The sequence below is a fragment of the Chionomys nivalis genome, chromosome 16 (assembly GCF_950005125.1).
Source record: "Chionomys nivalis chromosome 16, mChiNiv1.1, whole genome shotgun sequence".
Lineage (NCBI taxonomy): Eukaryota > Metazoa > Chordata > Mammalia > Rodentia > Cricetidae > Chionomys > Chionomys nivalis.
In genome coordinates, this window is record NC_080101.1 from 26,517,866 (window position 1) to 26,535,962 (window position 18,097).

The window sequence follows — 18,097 nt, forward strand, 5'->3', positions numbered from 1 at the left end:
ATGGCAGCTGTGCTGGGAACTGAACCTGGTCCTCTGGAAGAGCAGCCAGTACTCTTAACACTGAGCCGTCTCTCCAGCCCAGCACATGTGAAGTTCCCAGGACTGTTCTCAATCCTGTCAGAAATTAATGTTTAAATCATTTCAAAGTCCCAAGTTTTCTTCCCAAGAAGCACAAGAGGACAAGAGCATTTCAGTAAACTGGTGCACTGAATCATGTCCTCAGCTTTAGAGGATGCTGGTAGAACCCTGAATTTATGAGCTGTTTATGCCAGCTCTTCTCCTCGGACCCTAAGAACAGAAAGAAATTTAGCTGCTCTGTGATAGAATTGGTGTTTACACTTGGAGGGCTAAAGGTCCTGTGTGAGGTTCTCTGTAGTCTTCAAGCATACCTGAAGGATGGAGGAAGGGGTGGGTGTAGGAGAACCCAAGAACTGAGACTCTAAAGCTCTAAGTGCTGTGCCCTAGGAATGATGCACACAGCCACTTGGAGGTGACCTTTCTCATAGGTGGAGGAGAAGGGTCTAACTGTATAATCTTCCTTAGGCTGTCATTCCAGGTTGACATTGTGAGTTTTTTTGTTTTTGTTTTGTTTTTAAAGTTAACTTCCACACACGGTGGCGCATGCCTTGAATCCCAGCACTTGGGAGACAAAGGCAGGAGAATCTATGCGGTCGAGGCCAGCCTGGTCTACAGAGTTCCAGGACAGTCAGAACTGCATAGAGAGACACTGTCTCAAAAAAAAAAAAAATTGCTATGTTTGGGGTTATTTTTTTACTTGTATTTCTATTTTTTATTTATGATGCCCATTTTCCAGGTAAAACCTAATGATTTTCTATATTTCGTTTGGATCTGTTGTAGTGGCTCTCCTTTTATCTGAGTCTCTAATTTTAATATTAAAAAAAAAAACACTGTCTCTAAAAAAAAACAAACAACAAAAAAGAAGCCAGAGAGAACTCAAATAAATAATGATACAGCTTAAGAGTCCTCAAAAATGAAAGATTAAAAACCCCAAACCAGTAGATGAAAAGAAATCAAGATCAGGGCAGACATTAATTAAATGGAAACAAAATAACAACACAAAGAATCAATGCAACAAGAAGTTTGAAAAGTATGATTGACAAACCCTTAGCCAGACTAGTTTTTTTTAATATTTATTTATTATGTATACAATATTCTGTTGTTTGTGTATGTGTCTGCAGACCAGAAGAGGGCACCAGACCTCATTACAGATGGTTGTGAGCCACCATGTGGTTGCTGGGAATTGAACTTATGACCTTTGGAAGAGCAGACAATGCTCTTAACCACTGAGCCATCTCTCCAGCCCAAGAGAGACAGTGCTTATTTGTGTAATCACCCTGACTGTCCTGAGACTCGCTTTGTAGACTAGGCTGGCTTCGAACTCAGGAATCCACCCGCCTCTGCCTCCTGTGTGCTGGGATTAAATGTGTGTGCCACCACTGCCCATAGTCTTATTCCACTGTGATCAGATAGACTACAAGGACTTGTTTTTCTGTGTTTGTTGAGACTTGCTTTGTTTGAGAATACACGATCTATTTTGGAGAAAGTTCCATGGGAATAATGTGTATTCTTCAGAGTTTGGACTGGTCTATAGTTCTCTATTAAATTCATTGGATCTATAGCGGGGTGGTGGTGGCACACGCCTTTAATCCCAGCACTTGGGAGGCAGAGGCAGATGGATCTCTGTGAGTTCGAGGCCAACTTGGTCTATAAGAGCTAGTTCCAGGATAGGCTCCAAAACTATAGAGAAACCCTGTCTTGAAAAACCAAAAAAAAGAACCAAAAAAACAAAACAAAAAAAACAAAAACCCAAACAAACAAAAAAATCCATTTGATCTATAATGTTATTTAATTTGCATGTTTCTGTTTATTTTTTTGTCAGGGAGGCATGTTAACTGGTGAGAGTTGGGTATTAAAGTCACCACTAGTATTGTTAGAGTCAGTCTGGCTTTACATCTGATATTATTCGTTATGATATGAAATCAGGTGCAGCTGCTTGAAGCATACTTTTAGGATCATAATGACCTCTTAGTTCTTAGTCAGTGTGAAGTGATTATCTGTATATTTCCTTACTAATTTTGGTTGAAAGTCTGTGTTGTCAGCTGCTGAAAAAGTGACACCTGCTTGTTTCCTAGGTCCATTTACATGGAACCTTTTCCATTCCTTCACCCTGAGGTGACATCTGACTTTTGTATGGCATCTGTTTCTTGGAGACAGCAAGTAGATGGTTCCTGTTTTTTGATCCAGTCTACAAGTCTGTGCCCTTTTCTCCAAAGATCTATTCTTACTTTTTTTATTGTGTGGGCCCACACCTGTGTGTAGTGTGTAGGTTTAATATTGTGGGCCCATACCTGTGTGTGGTTTTGTGCGTGTGACTGCAGGTGCTTGAGGAGTCCAGGGTGTGGGAGCCTCTGTATTTTGGTTGGGGAATTGAGATTTTTAATACTCAGTTATTGTTGAAAAGTGAGTATTAATTCCTGTCATTTGTTGAGTTTGTAATGTGGTTTTCCTTTCTTTTTCCTGTCTTGCTTACCTATTATTCTAGTGAGCGTTATTTTTTTCCTGTGGGGTTGTGGATGGATTTGTTTTCTTGTTCAGTCCAAAAGATTTCTGTAAGTATTTTCTGCGGAGCTGGGTTAGTGGTCATGCATTCCTTTGACCTATTTTTATCGTGGGCAGTTTTTAGTTTTCATTTCAGTTATAACAGACGGTTTTGCTGAAAATAATAGTCAGGGTTGGCAGTTGAGTCAGAACTTGAAATACATCTGCCAGGTCCTCCTGGCTTTTAAAGTTTCGGTTGAATAATCTTCTGGGGATTGAACCTGGGTCCTCTGGAAAAGCAGGTGGTGCTCTTCAACTGCCAAGGCATATTTCCAGCCCTGGCTTGAAATAATTTTGTAGCAAATTACCTGCTTATAATGATAACTAATTGTTGAGCCTTAATGTGTCTCTGGAACTAAGTGACTATTGTATTTTGTATATAAATGATAAAGACAGGATTGCTCGCCTTCCCTTTTCGTTGTGAACATGGAATGGTGCTGGTGTTTCTTCACATGGAGAGCTCTCCCATTGCTCTCATCTCTGCCTAGGGTTGTCTTGCAGCTATCATTTAAAGATCCTTTACTAAAGCACACATTGTTTTTGTCCTGCTCCTTCTGTGTCATTAGGGGTTTTACCACAAGACTCATTGTTAATCCAACACCCCCACCCCCAACAGCTGCACCTCGCTGCTCACTCCTGTGCCTGTGGACAGTTCATAACAGTATGCTTACTCTCCACTCACGACTTGATGTTTAACACCAGCTTTTCAGAAGATTGGGCCAGGCTGTGTGCTTGAGATACAACTCAGTGAGAGCACTTGCCTAGAATGCATGAGGCCTGTGTACACTCCCTAGCAATAAAAAAGCACATTAACCCCCCCTCCACACACACACGCCGCACACACACCTAACACATGTACACACATAGATTTTTTTTCCCGGCTGGCCTAGAATTCCATGTATAGACTAGATTGGTCTGGTGTGATTGTGGTGACCTTCCTGTCTCTGCATTTCTTCTTCGTTGAAATTATGTATTCAAAACAAAACAAAATCCTCTACTTTTTTCTAAGACTTCTTTTTCTTCCTTCCTTTCTTTTTTTGAAGACCGAGTCTAACTATATAGCCTTGGCTAGCCAGGAACTCTTTATGTAGACTAGACTGGCCTCAAACTCATAGTAATTCACCTGCCTCTGCCTCCCAATTGCTGTGTTTGAGGTTGTGCGCCATCATGCCTAGCAATACTTGAAATCTTATTTGACATAGACTTAAAAAAGAAATTCTACTGTCTCAAAGACTCCTTGGTCCCTTTGTCCTTTGTCTTTGAACTCTTGATCTTTCTACTTTAGTTCCCAAAGTTCCTGTGCCATTAAGCCTGCGTATTTTATATGTTATATTTATAGGGTCAGCCTCAAGGTATGTGTAAACCAAACAGGAATGTAATTATAGTCTTACAGTAGGGTTTGCCTTACTGATGTGTTTACTTAAGGGTCTCACTTGGGAAGAAGACCTTGCCGTTTTCAGAGTAATGGGGCAGGGTTGCTAGCCAGGCTTCAGTTCCACGTCTCTCTTCTCACTGCTGCTTTTTGTGGATCTTCTTTCTTTTTGTCTGGTTCTTCCTTCTGTGAAGAAGCCACAACAGGGCCCACAGATTGCCCGAGTGGGTGAGATGACTGCCTGAGCTTGGTCCCTGACCACATGGGAGGAGAACCTGGTCCTACAGGTTGTTGTCTGGCTTCCGTGCACTCATGGGCTTGCACATGTAGCTTTTGAAAATCCATAAGTAATCTTGTCCTACTGCTTACGAGCTTGTTTAAGGACTAAATGGGATACTGGACATAAGTCTATTGGTAAAGCAGTTTAATGTAAGGAATTACTGCTGCTTAACTCTCCCTTCCTTTTCTCCGTAGGTAGTGTTGGTGCTTCTTTTCAGTGCCGGTCCGTCCATCACGACCACATTTGTCATGATGACAGTGACAAGGTGAGGTCCTTGTTGATGTCTACCACCATGGAAATGCATGCCACCCTATTGTCCTGCTGGATTCACCTGTGTGACTCTGGACCTCGAGCCCCTGGGGTGACTTGAGGGTATAATGTTGAGATGCAGAGTACAGATGGTCCTGCTGGTTTATGTGTCAGATTATTGGACTGCTCCAGAACACCTACAGCTCAACCCTCAGAAGAGGTGCTCCTGCCTAGTCTCCAGGTCCCTGTTGTGTCTCTGTCCTTCCTCTTTCTCTGCATAGGCTGAACATGAGGCTTATTTTAACAAAGAAACATGTACTCTCTGAGTAGTTAGCAGTTCATGTGTCTCTAGTTGGAAGAATCACAGACATTCCAAATTTGTTTCACTTTTATAGTTGCTTATACATTGTCATCACTTTTGTCTTTATTTTTAAATGTGATGGGTGTGTGTGCACGCATGTGCAGGCTTGTGCATGTCACTTTAAGTGTGTAAAGGTCATAGGAAAACTGGGGTGTTGGTCCTCATCATCCACTTTATTTGAATTGAGATTTCACCACTCTGTATGCTCCTACATCTCAGCTTCCCTTTTCAGCTTCCCTCTTGCTGAGGAACAGCTTAGATTGGAGACACGTGCCTCTGTCTAGCTTTATGTGGGTTCTGCAGAGCCAAACTCTGGACCTCACTGTTAGCCACTGGTTTGATTTTAGATCTAGGGTCTAATGGCTGGAACTTGCAGCAGTCCTCCTCATCCTATCAAGCGCTGGGCCGTTCGTGCCCTCTGCACCTGCTTTCTTTTTATACTTTACCTAATTCTATTATGGTTTACTTTTGTTCCCAAAGCCTAAAGTAAATCTTGATTATTGAGAATGTAACCTGATTCTTCAGGGTGGTTTGTGTGTCTGTGTGTGTGCTCGTTTATCTGTTTACTACTTTGGGCCAGGGTTTGTTTGTTTGTTTGTTTGTTTGTTTCTTTCTTTCTTTCTTTCTTTCTTTCTTTCTTTCTTTCTTTCTTTCAAGATTTATTTATTTATTATGTATACAACATTCCTTTCACCAGCTCTCATTATAGATGGCTATGAGCCACCATGTGGTTGCTGGGAATTGAACTCAGGACCTCTGGAAGAGCAGTCAGTGCTCTTAACCTCAGCCATCTCTCCAGCCCCGAGTTTTTTCATTTTAAAATCATGTCCAAGCCAGGCGGTGGTGGCGCACGCCTTTAATCCCAGCACTTGGGAGGCAGAGGCAGGCGGATCTCTGTGAGTTCGAGACCAGCCTGGTCTACAAGAGCTAGTTCCAGGACAGGCTCCAAAAACCACAGAGAAACCCTGTCTTGAAAAACCAAAAAAGAAAAAAAAAAAATTAAAATCATGTCCAAATTAATGGTGGTTTGTTTCATTGTAGGTTGTATTTTGTTTTTGTTTTAGGCAAGGTCTCACTAGCCTTGGTACTGTTCTGAGACTTTTATGAAAGACCAGGGTTGACCTTGAATTCACACTTCCCAAGTTCTGGGATTAAAGATTTGAGATATCATGCCTGCCAGTTGTGTTCTTTTTATCGCTAACAAAACCTGCTTTTAGGTGGGCTTAGTGATGGGTATCTGTAATTCCGGAATTTAATAGGTAGAAAATTCAAGGACTTTTCTACTTTATAGCAAGTTCTAAGCCACCTGGGCTATGCAAGACCTTTATAATATCAAAAATAAAAGGGAAAAAAAAAAGACTGAGAACCTTGCCTTGGGGCCTTTCTAGTGTCCCCTTCCAGCAGATTTCTGTGGTCTGGATGTGTCTGGAATATCTGCTGCTGATCTGGATGAGATTAAATTTAGTTTTTCACACTCAGTTCCAAAGGCTTTTTCTATTTCCTGTGTTTCTGTGCGTGGATGTAGCTGTGCATGGATGCATTGGTAGCTGCCAGGACAGACCCAAATGATCATCTTTATTTTGATCAAGAACCTGCTCCCCTGTTGGAGATAAGAAATTAATTATTGAGATTTTACAAATGTTTTGTTGTTGTTGGTCTCACTGCTTCTGTTGGCTTGCATAGCATTCCAGACTCTTCCTTTTATAGTCATCCAGAACCATGGGTTATATTTTTTAATTTTCACAGGGAGTTCACTGAAAGAGACTTTCTAAAATTTAATATACCAGAGTTTAGAAATGAACATTTGAAAATAAGAGTGATAAATGCGGAAAACAATGAAGTCACTTGGTCAGTAGATTACAGACGTTGCAAAGCTATTTGGTTCTGGCTTCTGCCATTTCATTGACAGTACAGAAACCAAAGTGAGCTTCTTGATTCTGTCTCTTAAGTACTTTCCATCTCTTTCAAAATGGTTCTCAGTTTTCAGTCTTTATATGACTAATTTGTGTTTTACATAATTAGGACACCTCTCACCATACATGGATGGAGGCAGGAAGAGGATGAGAGATTTTTTTTGTTTTCTTCAAGACAGGGTTTCTTTGTATAGTCCTGACTGTCCTGAAGCTCACAGAGATCTGCCTGCCCCTGCCTCACAAGTGCTGGGATTAAAGGTGCACCCTTTTATTTTTTATATTATAAAGGTCATGAGGAGGAGAGAATTTTAAAGGATAATGTTTGGCCAGCACAATGTAGGACAATCCAAGACTGTTCCCTGCTTCTCCTGCCTACTTTGTATATACTGTTGCTCAGGGTGGAATGAGAAGGCTCTCTTGTCTATGCACTGATAGCTTATTCTGGTGATTGGAGCCAGCAAATAGTATTTGGTCGGTAGCTAGCTATGTTTCTAGCATTAGATCAGGATACAAGATAGATAAAAATTTCTGTTTTTTCATGATTTTACAGTGTAACTGGGGAAATGTCAGTTATATATTATATTACAATAAGATACAGTAAGAATTAGATAAAAGGAAAGGTGGGGCTAATTGTGTTGGCACAGCCTTTAGTCCCAGCACTCAGGAGGTACAAGCAGGTGGATGGTCCTCTGAGTTCCAGTCCAGCCTGGTTTACATAACAAGTTTCAGACCAGCCAGGCCTGCATAAATTTGGGACCCTGTCTCGATTTTAAAAAAGTTGATCTTGGTAAGTGGAATGATGTCCATTAAGAGGGTGATGATACAGGTGGCAGCTTTTATTATTTTAGTATTTTATTATTCTTTCAATTTATATGGGGGAGGTGTCTGTAGTGAGGAGCGGCAGGCTGTGTTCCCACTCAGCTCCTGCACAGCTAGCTTTATTTTATTTTATTTTACTTTATTTTATTTGGTTTTTCGAGACAGGGTTTCTCTGTAGCTTTGGTGCCCGTCCAGGAACTAGCTCTTGTGGACCAGGCTGGCCTTGAACTCCCAGAGATCCACCTGCTTCTGCCTCCCAAGTGCTGGGATTAAAGGCGTGCGCCACCACCGCCCGACTCATGGCTAGCTTTATACCTGAAATAACAACACACAAATTGTATTCTTTTAAACACTGCCTGGCCCATTAGTTCTAGCCTCTTATTGGCTAACTCTCATATCTTGATTAACCCATTTCTATTCATGTGTGTAGCACCAGGAGGTGGTGATTTACCGGGAAGGATCTTAACCTTAACCTGCGTCCATCTTGTAGAGGAGAGCTATAGCGTCTGCCTCACTTCCCTTCTTCCCAGCATTCTGTTCTGTCTTTGCCGCCTACCTATGTTCTGACCTATCAGGCCAAGCAGTTTTCTTTATTAGTTAACCAATGAAACAACAGATAGATAGAAGACCCACCTACATCAGGTGTCACATGCCATAGCATTTGTGTGGAAGTAGAAGACTACTTTGTGGGTTTGGTTCTCTCCTATCTTAACATGGGTTCCAGGGATCAGTCCTGTGAGGCAAGTGCCATTACCTGTTCTGCCATCTTGCTGACTCTTGACTCTGGTCCTGCTTCACCTGGTCTCGTCTCGTCTCGTCTCGTCTCATCTCATCTCATCTCATCTCATCTCATCTCATCTCATCTGGTTTTCTCCTACCTTACATGTTTGAGACAAAGATTCAGTTACCCAATGTTGTGTGACAAAACTCTTTTTGGGAAGATGCACACACATTCTCTCAACCCAGATAGCTCATGACAGACCAAAGTATGGACACCACCAAAGTCCAACTTCGTGAGACAATGAGTTTTATTGGGGTTACTTACAGGAATATGAGAGGGCTTACTTACTGAAGCAGTAATGACTCAAAGACATCATCATCACAAAGGCCCACCTCAGCATGAGTGACTGCTCACACAGCAGGGAACTTGGTGTACCCTGCATAGCCTGCTGGCAGCTCAGGAGGATGTAAAGTGTCCTTTCCAAGTGGCTCAATTGGTCTAAACCTCTTCCAGGCAGCTCAGCAGGTTTCTGCTTCTTCCAGGCAGCTGGTCTGGTCCAAGGGCCTTTGCAGCTCAGCTTCTTTCCATCTGAGGGGGACTTTCCTCTTTCATTGTCTATGCTGGCATGAAGGAGCCTAGTGAATCTGGTCGGTTTCAGGGACTTCCTGAAGCTATTTTGAGTTGTTTACCTTCTTGCTTAAGGAGCTTCCCTGCAGGATAGAATGTTTCCAAGTACCCAGGAATAGAACTGTTATCCAGTACCCAGGCTGATCTAGAATTGATAATTCTCCTGCCTGTAACAAACTATAAGCTACATTTCTTATTCTTTTTCAGATTTTAAAAAGTTTATTAGTCACAGAGGCATGCTAACACCTAAAAATCAGATTTTACTATTTGCATAAGCCCCTGACTTTAGATCAGAAGTGAAATTGCTGTACTGGACTCACAGTTTTTGCCTGTTCACCTCAACTTTGCTCAGAAGTCTGTGCTGCTTTGTAACAAACCTCATATCATGCATTGCTGTGTTGCATTGTTTCAAATGTGACAGTCATATAGCATTATTTTAACAATATAAAGTGTGATATGAAACTGTTACTGTTGTTGTATCTTCTTGATTTTCACACTACCTAAACAAGTGTCAGTTTGGGAATAGGAGATATTTGCAGTGAGAACATACCTGACATAGGGAGTATGTCTGACTTAAGGATGCAATAGAATATCAAAACATTTTAGAGCTATCAAGTTAGCCTGATGAGTTTGCAATTGTCTTGCTCATGAGTGATGTTTAATAAATGTCATTGTTTTTAAAATCATGTCTGAAATGATGAGAACTGAAAATGTTTCTGATTTAGAATATTTCACAGATTACCTCCTTGAACATAGTTACTCTGAAATCAGAAACACTATAAACTTTGTTTAAATTTTATTTTATTTAGAGTATGTGTGTGCACACCAAGGCACACTTGTATATCAGTTATCTTGACCCAGTAAGCCATCTTGCTTCCAGGCCCTCTAAGCTTGTTGTGAGTACCTCAAAAAGATTCTGGTTGGACATGGGGATATGGCTCAGTGAGTGAAAAGCTGAAAACCTGAGTTCATTCCCAGGCCCATGTAAGATGCCTGGGGTAGTAGTGCAGGTCTGCAATCCCCTCAACAGGAGAACGCCAACATTTTTATGGGAGAGTTGTTCAAACCAGCTTGAAATAAAGTGGCAGGAAAGAGAGACCCTACTTTAAAAACAAAGTGAAATATAAAAACTGAATCCCAAAACTTGTTCTCAGGCTGCACATGTGTACCTTGGCATACGTGTACAGTCATGTGGGGGCACCTCCTCCCTCACCCAGTCACTCATACACATACCCTAATCACCAGTCACATGCACTCATATGCACACCCAGTCACATATAAAATCACTCATACATATACACCAAACACTCACATACACACAGTCTCACACACATACCACTCATACACACATTAAAAAACTCTCTTATACACACACACACAAATATCACCCCAAAATTTCTAATTTTCTCCTTATACAACTCCCAATATTTAAGCAAAAATCCATTAAGAGTAAGAAGAAAATGATAAAATCCCAGGTATGAGGTACCAATGCTGTGTAAGGACTACCACTCAGGTCATTGTGCTAACAAACAGGTATTGTCTTTCTATGAAATATAGGTTATTATCTTCTACCTTATGTGGCTAGGAAGTCTAGGATGCCTAAATGGTCTCTTCGGGGTTTCACAGTGCCAAACAGTGCTGTATTCTCATTAGGAATTCTAATTAAGGAAGACCTGCTTCTTCCGGGTTCATTCAGGTTGTTGGCAAAATTCATTTTCCTGTAGCTCTGTGAGTGAGGATCTGAGCTCTTGTGAGCCTGCAGCCAGTAATAGGTTCTAGTGGCTGCCCACAGTCCTGTCAGGTGAGCCTTTCCATAGGCAGTTCACAGCATGTCTTTCTGCTTCAAGACCAGAAGGAGGCTCTCTAGACAGCACAAATGGAGTACTATATAATGAAGCATAATTGCAGGCATAATATCACCTCATTTTTGCCATGTTCTTCCAGCTAGAAGTCATTCACAGGCTTCTAGTGTACTCTAGTAGGAGTGACACACAAGAGCAGTGACTCATTAGTGGTCACCTCGGTGTGTCCGTAATAGCGGGGGGAAATAGGTAAAGAGAATCTGAATAATATAATTAACAGGCTGATTTATTAGTACCTATAATGTTTAACATGTTTTAACAATTTTGGTAACAGCTTTATTGAGAGGTAATTTATATGGCATAGAACACACATGATAGAGGTCAGAGAACACCTTGAGTCAGTTCTCCCCTTCTACCATGGAAGCCCAGGAGTCACTTAGACTGCCAGCCCTTGTGGCAAGTTCTTTACCACACATTTATCTTACTGGCCTGTTTTTAGGAGTTCCAGAAAGAATTGTGCAGCTATCGTCACCATTTAATTTTAGAACACCTCAAGCCCCATCCCTCCATACCCCCAACCCCAACCTGTGCTCAGCAGTAGTCAGCTGTTATTCATCCCCTCAGTTCCTAACAACCATTTGTCTTTCTGTATACATACACCTCTCAGGACTTGGACATCAGTGCCTTGATGGCTCTTTGCAGAGAGAGTTCTGTGGATGAAACCCAGGGTTTTGTGCTTACCAGGCAAACACTCTACCTGAGCTACACTCTAGCCCTCTTTCAGTATTACATTGATTTTATATAATATTTAACCTTTCGTGTCTGACTTCTCTCATTGGGTGATCATTTGAAGGTTTATACTATAGCATAAAGTAATACTTTATACAGTTTAATAGGTGAATAACATTTGATGGCATGGATATAACACATTTTGTTTATCTGCTCATCAGGTGGTAGACATTAGAATTATTTCCATTTTGTGATTATTATGAATAATGATCCTCTGAACATTTGCACGTATTTGCTTCTTGGCATATGTTGTAAAAGGGGTGGCAGCCGCTTCCTGCTGCCAGGCTCCCAGCAACCTGGCTAGCTTATACCCTGAAATAACAACAGACAAATTATATTCATTTAAACACTGCCTGGTCCATTATTTCTTCTCTCTCCTAAGCTTGCATACACCCATCCAACACTGTGACCCATTTAGAGGTCTTTTATGTGTGAATTGGGAATCTGTAATTCTTTACTGTCTAGGAGCACTTCTTAAAATGCTAAACACTTCTTAAAAACTTAAGTTGCATCATGAAGAGGTAATACGGTACCACCTGTTTCCTGCCCAGTCTAAACCTTAATTGCGCTGTTATTATGATAATTACGACAGTTCCTGCCTGAGATCAGCACAGTTCAGCATGGTGGAACTGCTCCTGCCTCAGAGCCATTTGGTGCCCCTGAGCTGTGCACAGTTCCAGGTACACAGCAAGTCTACATTGCCATCAAGCAAGCAAGCATTTTACTCACAAAACCCCATCCAAATTCTCTGTCTCCTGCAAGAGACAGAGGTCACGCTAGGAGCATAGCCCAGAAAGCTGGCGTTTTAAAACTGCACGGCTTTTTTTTTTTTGGTAAGGCTGCTGAGTCAGGAATTCTCTCTGTGGCACGCCACCCACAAACAGCAAAAAGTTGTGTTAATCTCAATCTCTCTCTCTCTCTCTCTTTCTCTCCTTTTTAAGCCCTCTCAGTAGTTAGTAGACCACGTTAGAGCGCCACTCTGTTGTTATTTCGGGGTGTAAGCTAGCCAGGTGGCCAGGAGCCGGGAGGCGGGAAGCGGCCTGCTGCTCCTCTTACTGCAGTCATAGGATAGATTTTTGTTTAACCTTTTCAGGAACAGGTTTTTTTTTTTTTGATTTTTCGAGACAGGGTTTCTCCGTAGCTTTTTTGGTTCCCGTCCTGGAACTAGCTCTTGTAGACCAGGCTGGCCTCGAACTCACAGAGATCCGCCTGCCTCTGCCTCCCGAGTGCCGGGATTAAAGGCGTGCGCCACCATCGCCCGGCTTCAGGAACAGTTTTCAAAGGGGCCATACTTTTTACATTCCCATCAACGGTGTATGAGGGTTCCCATTTTACCACTTCCTTGTCACATGTTTACATTGTTTTAAATTCTAGTCATTCTAGTGATTTTGAAGTAGCATCTCATTATAGTTTTATTGTATTGCCATAATGACCAATGATGCTGAGTGCTTTTCTGTTTTTTTGTTTTTTGTTGTTTTTTTTTTTCTGTTACTGTGCTAGCATACATTGACAAAAACAGCTTAAGGGAGAAGGGACTTGTCTGGCAGTTGGAGGAGCAGCCTGTGATGTGAGAAGTCACAATTGCAGCAGCATGAGGCAGCTGGTCACATTGCACCCACAGTCAAGAAACAAAGAGGGATGAATGTACCTGCTCAGCTAATGTTTTACTTTGTGTATATAGTCCAGGACTTTGGTCCAGGGAATAGTGCCACCCACAGTGGGCTTATCTTCCACCATTATTAACCTAATCAAGATAATCCCCATAGAGGCTAGTCTCCCAAGTGCTTCTAAATCTTAGCAAGTTGATTGTTTTGTGGATAGAGGTATGTGTGTGCTATGGTACACATATGGAAGTCAGAGGACAGTTGACAGGAGTCAGTTCTTTCCTTCCACCATGTGGGTCCTTAGGGCCAAACTCTGTCAGATTTGGCAGCTTATCTGTCAGATTATGCACTGAGCCATCTTGCCACCCCTACCTGTATTCTTTTTTTTTTTTTTAATTTATTTATTATGTATACAGTGTGCACACCAGAAGAGGGTGCCAGATCTCATTACAGATGGCTGTGAGTCACCATGTGGTTGCTGGGAATTGAACTCAGGTCCTCTGGAAGAGCAGCTAGTGCACTTAACCTCTGAGCCATCTCTCCAGCCCAGCCCCCCCCCCCCCACCTGTATTCTTAACATTCTGTTAATTTTGCATCCTTGTAAATGGAGATTTCTCTCCTGCCCACAAATTCCCAAATAACCACTCTGAGGCTTAATATTAATTACAAATGGTTTGACCTATTAGTGCAGGCTTATTATTAACTAGCTCTCACAACTTAAATTAATCCATTTCCATTATTCTATATTTTACCACAAGGCTCATGGTTTGTTACCTCACATCTTGCTTCTCCAGAGAAGCTGTGATACTGTTGGTACCTCTCTGACTCTGCCTTCTATTTCCCTGTATCTGTTTGGATTTCCCCGACTGACTCTATTCTGTCTAGCTGTTGGCCAAATCAGCTTCTTTATTAACCAATGCTAAAACATTTTTACAGCATACAGGAGGTCATCCTGTATCATATCATCTTTCATGGTCTACCTGGAATTTATTTGATGTTTAGCATTATGCAACTGGGGGATTTTTTGTTTGTTTGTTTGTTTTCTTTTGTTTTTGAGTTTTTCGAGACAGGGTTTCTCTGTACCTTTGGAGCCTGTCCTGGAACTAGCTCTGTAGACCAGGCTGGCCTCCAACTCACAGAGAACCGCATGCCTCTGTCTCCCAAGTGCTGGGATTAAAGGCATGCGCCACCACTGCCCAGCCTGGGTGTGTTTTCTTATGTGGATTTTTACCTTGTTTTACTGTAAAATAGCTGAGGTAACTAGAAGTATGATATAGTGATATATATAAAAATTATTGTTGGCATTTTTATGCCTCCAAACTATTATTTATTATGTGATATACTTATTTTATTTTTGTAAGACACTATTGGAACAAGAAAGCAAGGGTATTGTCTTGCTGTGATAAAATGCCATGAACAAAAACACTTGGGGGAGGAAAAGGGTTGTCTACAGTTTGTAGTTCACCATCCAGTTCAAGATGGAAACGTGGAGACAGGAACTGAAGCAGGAACTAGCAAGTAACTGCTGACTGGCTTGCTCCTCATGACCTGCTCAGCCTGCTTTCTTATAGTACCCAGGACCACCAGCCCAGGGGTGTTACTACCCACAGGAAGCTGGACCCTTCCACATTGTTCATCACGCAAGGAAAATGTACCATAGGCTTATACGGAGGTGAATCTGGTGGTGTGTTTTCCCAGTTGAAGTTCCCTCTCCAAAGTGATGCTAGCTTGTGTCATGTTTACATAAAACTAGCCACAATGCTTTTCATTTTTAATCAAAATAAAACTCCATCGCTCAACAACAGCAAAACCCCCAAATACTAGATTTCTATAGGAACTTAAATTTTTTATTTACCCCATAAAAAGTTACACAATTTTAAGCATTTTTTAAATTTAAGGTTTTGGTTTGTGCTGATTAGAATTGTGCTCAGGCAACACGTCTGAGATGAAGCTTGGGAAGGTCTATAGAATGTGGCATAGGCTGAAAGCTGCAGGCTTTGTAAATATGGAGTGTGCATCACAAATGTCCTCAAAGTCACTCAGGGTTGGCGGTGTTATGAAAATGTATCCATAGCAGGAACTACTGTCAGTTCATTGAGTGGGTTACATGTTACATTTTGTACACGTACGGCACCAGGATTCCCATAGCAGCGTGTGTCAGCTGGACTAGCTGTGATTTTGCAGATATGAGGTGCACTAGGATGGATCCCCTAGAGGAATCTTGTTTCTTCTCAAACACAGTGCAGTGACAAGGTGCTCATGTGCTTCAGTCAACTAAGAACATACAGTATGTCTTGCATCTAAAATCTTTAAGGTTCTCATCTCTGTACACTCCTTTTCAGTGAATCTTCTTTTCCTGGTCATCTCCGAAATGCTGTTTTTCAATTCTTTAAACCAGCATCTTATTTTTATTTTTTTGAAGCATGCTTGTAAGTAAATTAATTTTACTTCCTGTTTCACTGACTTTGATTACATTTCTCCTTAATGTCCTGTTGCTTCTGTTAGCTGCAGCTGGCTAGTTTTATGGGTCTCTCCTCCCCAGATACTGGACGTCTGTTTGTGTTCTGAGGATTGTCTTTTCAGCAGGTCCTTCAACCCAGGGTTCTTTTGGTCACTAGCTTTTACAGCTGCTGCCATTTACATTGGTTCCATGAGTCCTTTTAGCTTAAGTATGGGTCCAGTTCTTATGTTACTACAGTTCATATAAACCATAGTAAAGCCTTCCGGATCTAACAGACAGCTATTGTAACAAAGAGAACTTATAATTTGGATGTGAAGTGTTGCTCTTCTCAAAGTAGCCTGGCCTCAGTTCAGCTTCAGAGCTTTTCTCTTCCTGCCCTAGTATTTGGCTTGCTGCTGTCCCCAGAGTTAACTTTCTTTCCAAGGCAATGCCCTTAAATAAATACTGCTGTTTTCTGCTCCAGAATAGACTCTATTTGCATTTACTCTTGGTTGTAGTTAAAAAGATTGGCACAATATTTTAGGAGCAGTTTAGGTTATATCTAGAAAAATATGTAACACACATATTCTTTGAACAAGCAACTACACTGCTACAAATTTGCTTTTATGGATATATTTTCAAATGTATGCAAAACTATGTTTATGATTAAAAGACTATCCCTAACAATAAAAATACAGGCTTCATTGGAAAGAATAACAGATCTGTGCTTAGCTTTTTCCTGTGTCTGGCTGTACAGTGGACTTGGTAAAGCTATGTTGTAATGATAGGATACCCCTAGATTAAGCTTATAGAGCAATATTGTAGTGGAGTTATAATCACAGTTGTTCCCAAGATGCTCTTTGTTACCTGACAGCTCTATTTTAAAAGGTTGTAAAAGGGCTGGGGAGATAGATCAATGGGTAAAACTTGCCCAAATATGAGGACCTGAGTTTGAATTCCCTGAACCAACATAAAGCTGGGCATGATAGCATGTATTTGTAATCCCAGTGCTGCAATGGGGAAAATAAAAGAGACAGGAGAACTGCTAGAAGCTCTTGCGTCAGCAGTCCTGGGACTGCTGTGTTGTTGCATACTGTCACATACACACAGACATTCACAAAAGGATGGAGATATATATATATATAATTTGGTTTTTAGAGACAGGGTTTCTTTGTGTAGACTTTGAGATTGTCTTGGAACTAGCTCTTGTAGAACAGGCTAGCCTCGAACTCACAGAGATCTGCCTGCCTCTGCCTCCGTAGTGCTGGGATTAAAGGCGTGCGCCACCACCGCCCGGCAAAGGACATGTATTTTTAGCAGACAGTGCAGAGGAAACCTTATTGCTTCAGGGTCAGTTCTTTCCATACATCCTGTTGTAGAGAGATGTGCTGCACCATACATACATGTGCTGTGGCTTTCTATGTCTCATATGATCTATTTTCCTGTTCTCGCTCTGTTGATCCTGGGCAAGCAAGGTTAGTAATCTTGAGTTCCTTGGCTGATGGCTTTTCAGCCTGGATTTTCTTCCACCCCCTTCTCATCCTCACTAGCTGTTTTTCTCCATTATGCTAGTGGCTGTGGTCCTTCCTCTATAGTCCCTCACTTCACAGTGTTTGCACTCACTCACTGCCCTAAAGCCCAAGAGGTAACTTCTTAGACTTTCAATGGGCTTGGGTTTGGATGGGCCTTTGCTGCCCCCTTCTGGGCTTTAGCAACTGTAATTGGAAGTTGCTACTAATTAAATTTTCCTGTGTTAACATTTCTTGTGAAACTGCTTATGTGGATGGTTTGTGGTGCAGTCTTGGCCTGTTTGTTGGGCTGGGCTGTTGTGTTCATTCATTATACGCTTTCATCTTACCAGGTTTTCACCTGATTTTAGTGGAAAAAATACTTTTAGGGATGAGAGTAAGCAAAACTTCATGAAAAGTTTTGAAGTATTTTGTTATTGTTGGGTTTTCTCCCATCTATTTCCCCCCTTTCCTTAAATTTTTATGCCCCATTTTTCCTTAGGATGTTGCCTATTGAGAAAAATAGAGTTATCACTTCAGTGATATATTTACTTATCAATTGAACTATTAACTACATGTAGCATGTAGCTCATGTGTCTCTTGTCAAATTCTATTAAGACTCAGTTTGGGCAGAAGAATCAGGTAGGTACATAACTGTAAGGTAGAGTGATCAATATGACATTAGGCCACAAACAAAAGACCACTGACTCGGGAATAGAAGCTGAGCTTGTTGGATCAGGGTCACCATCAGGATATCTGGCGGTGGATGTGAGATCAGCTCAACTCCCGACAGTATTAGCCGTTAGAGTTTAGAGGCTTCCAGCAAGAAGGCCTTGCCCTGGATATCTGCGTGGGTGTTTCCATATGGATGGTTTTCAGTATTAGGACAACTGATTCCTCTCTTTTGAGAAGGGTCTCAATATGCAACCATGGCTATCCTGGAACTCACTGTATAGACCAGGCTCACTTCTTTTCATAGAGATCCACTAGTCT

General features: G+C 41.5%; 1 protein-coding gene across 3 annotated transcripts in view; it reads left to right on the forward strand.

Annotated features, from left to right (window-relative positions):
• Positions 1 to 18,097, forward strand: part of Rnf38 (ring finger protein 38) — a 100,265-nt gene that overhangs the window by 35,399 nt on the left and 46,769 nt on the right. For 2 of the 3 annotated variants that reach the window (XM_057790358.1, XM_057790359.1), the window contains exon 2: positions 4,466 to 4,536. The exons of the other annotated variant lie outside the window; for it this stretch is intronic. In XM_057790358.1, the coding sequence (XP_057646341.1) occupies positions 4,466 to 4,536 (71 nt within the window). The remainder of the gene's footprint in view (positions 1 to 4,465; positions 4,537 to 18,097) is intronic. 3 annotated transcript variants of the gene reach the window in all.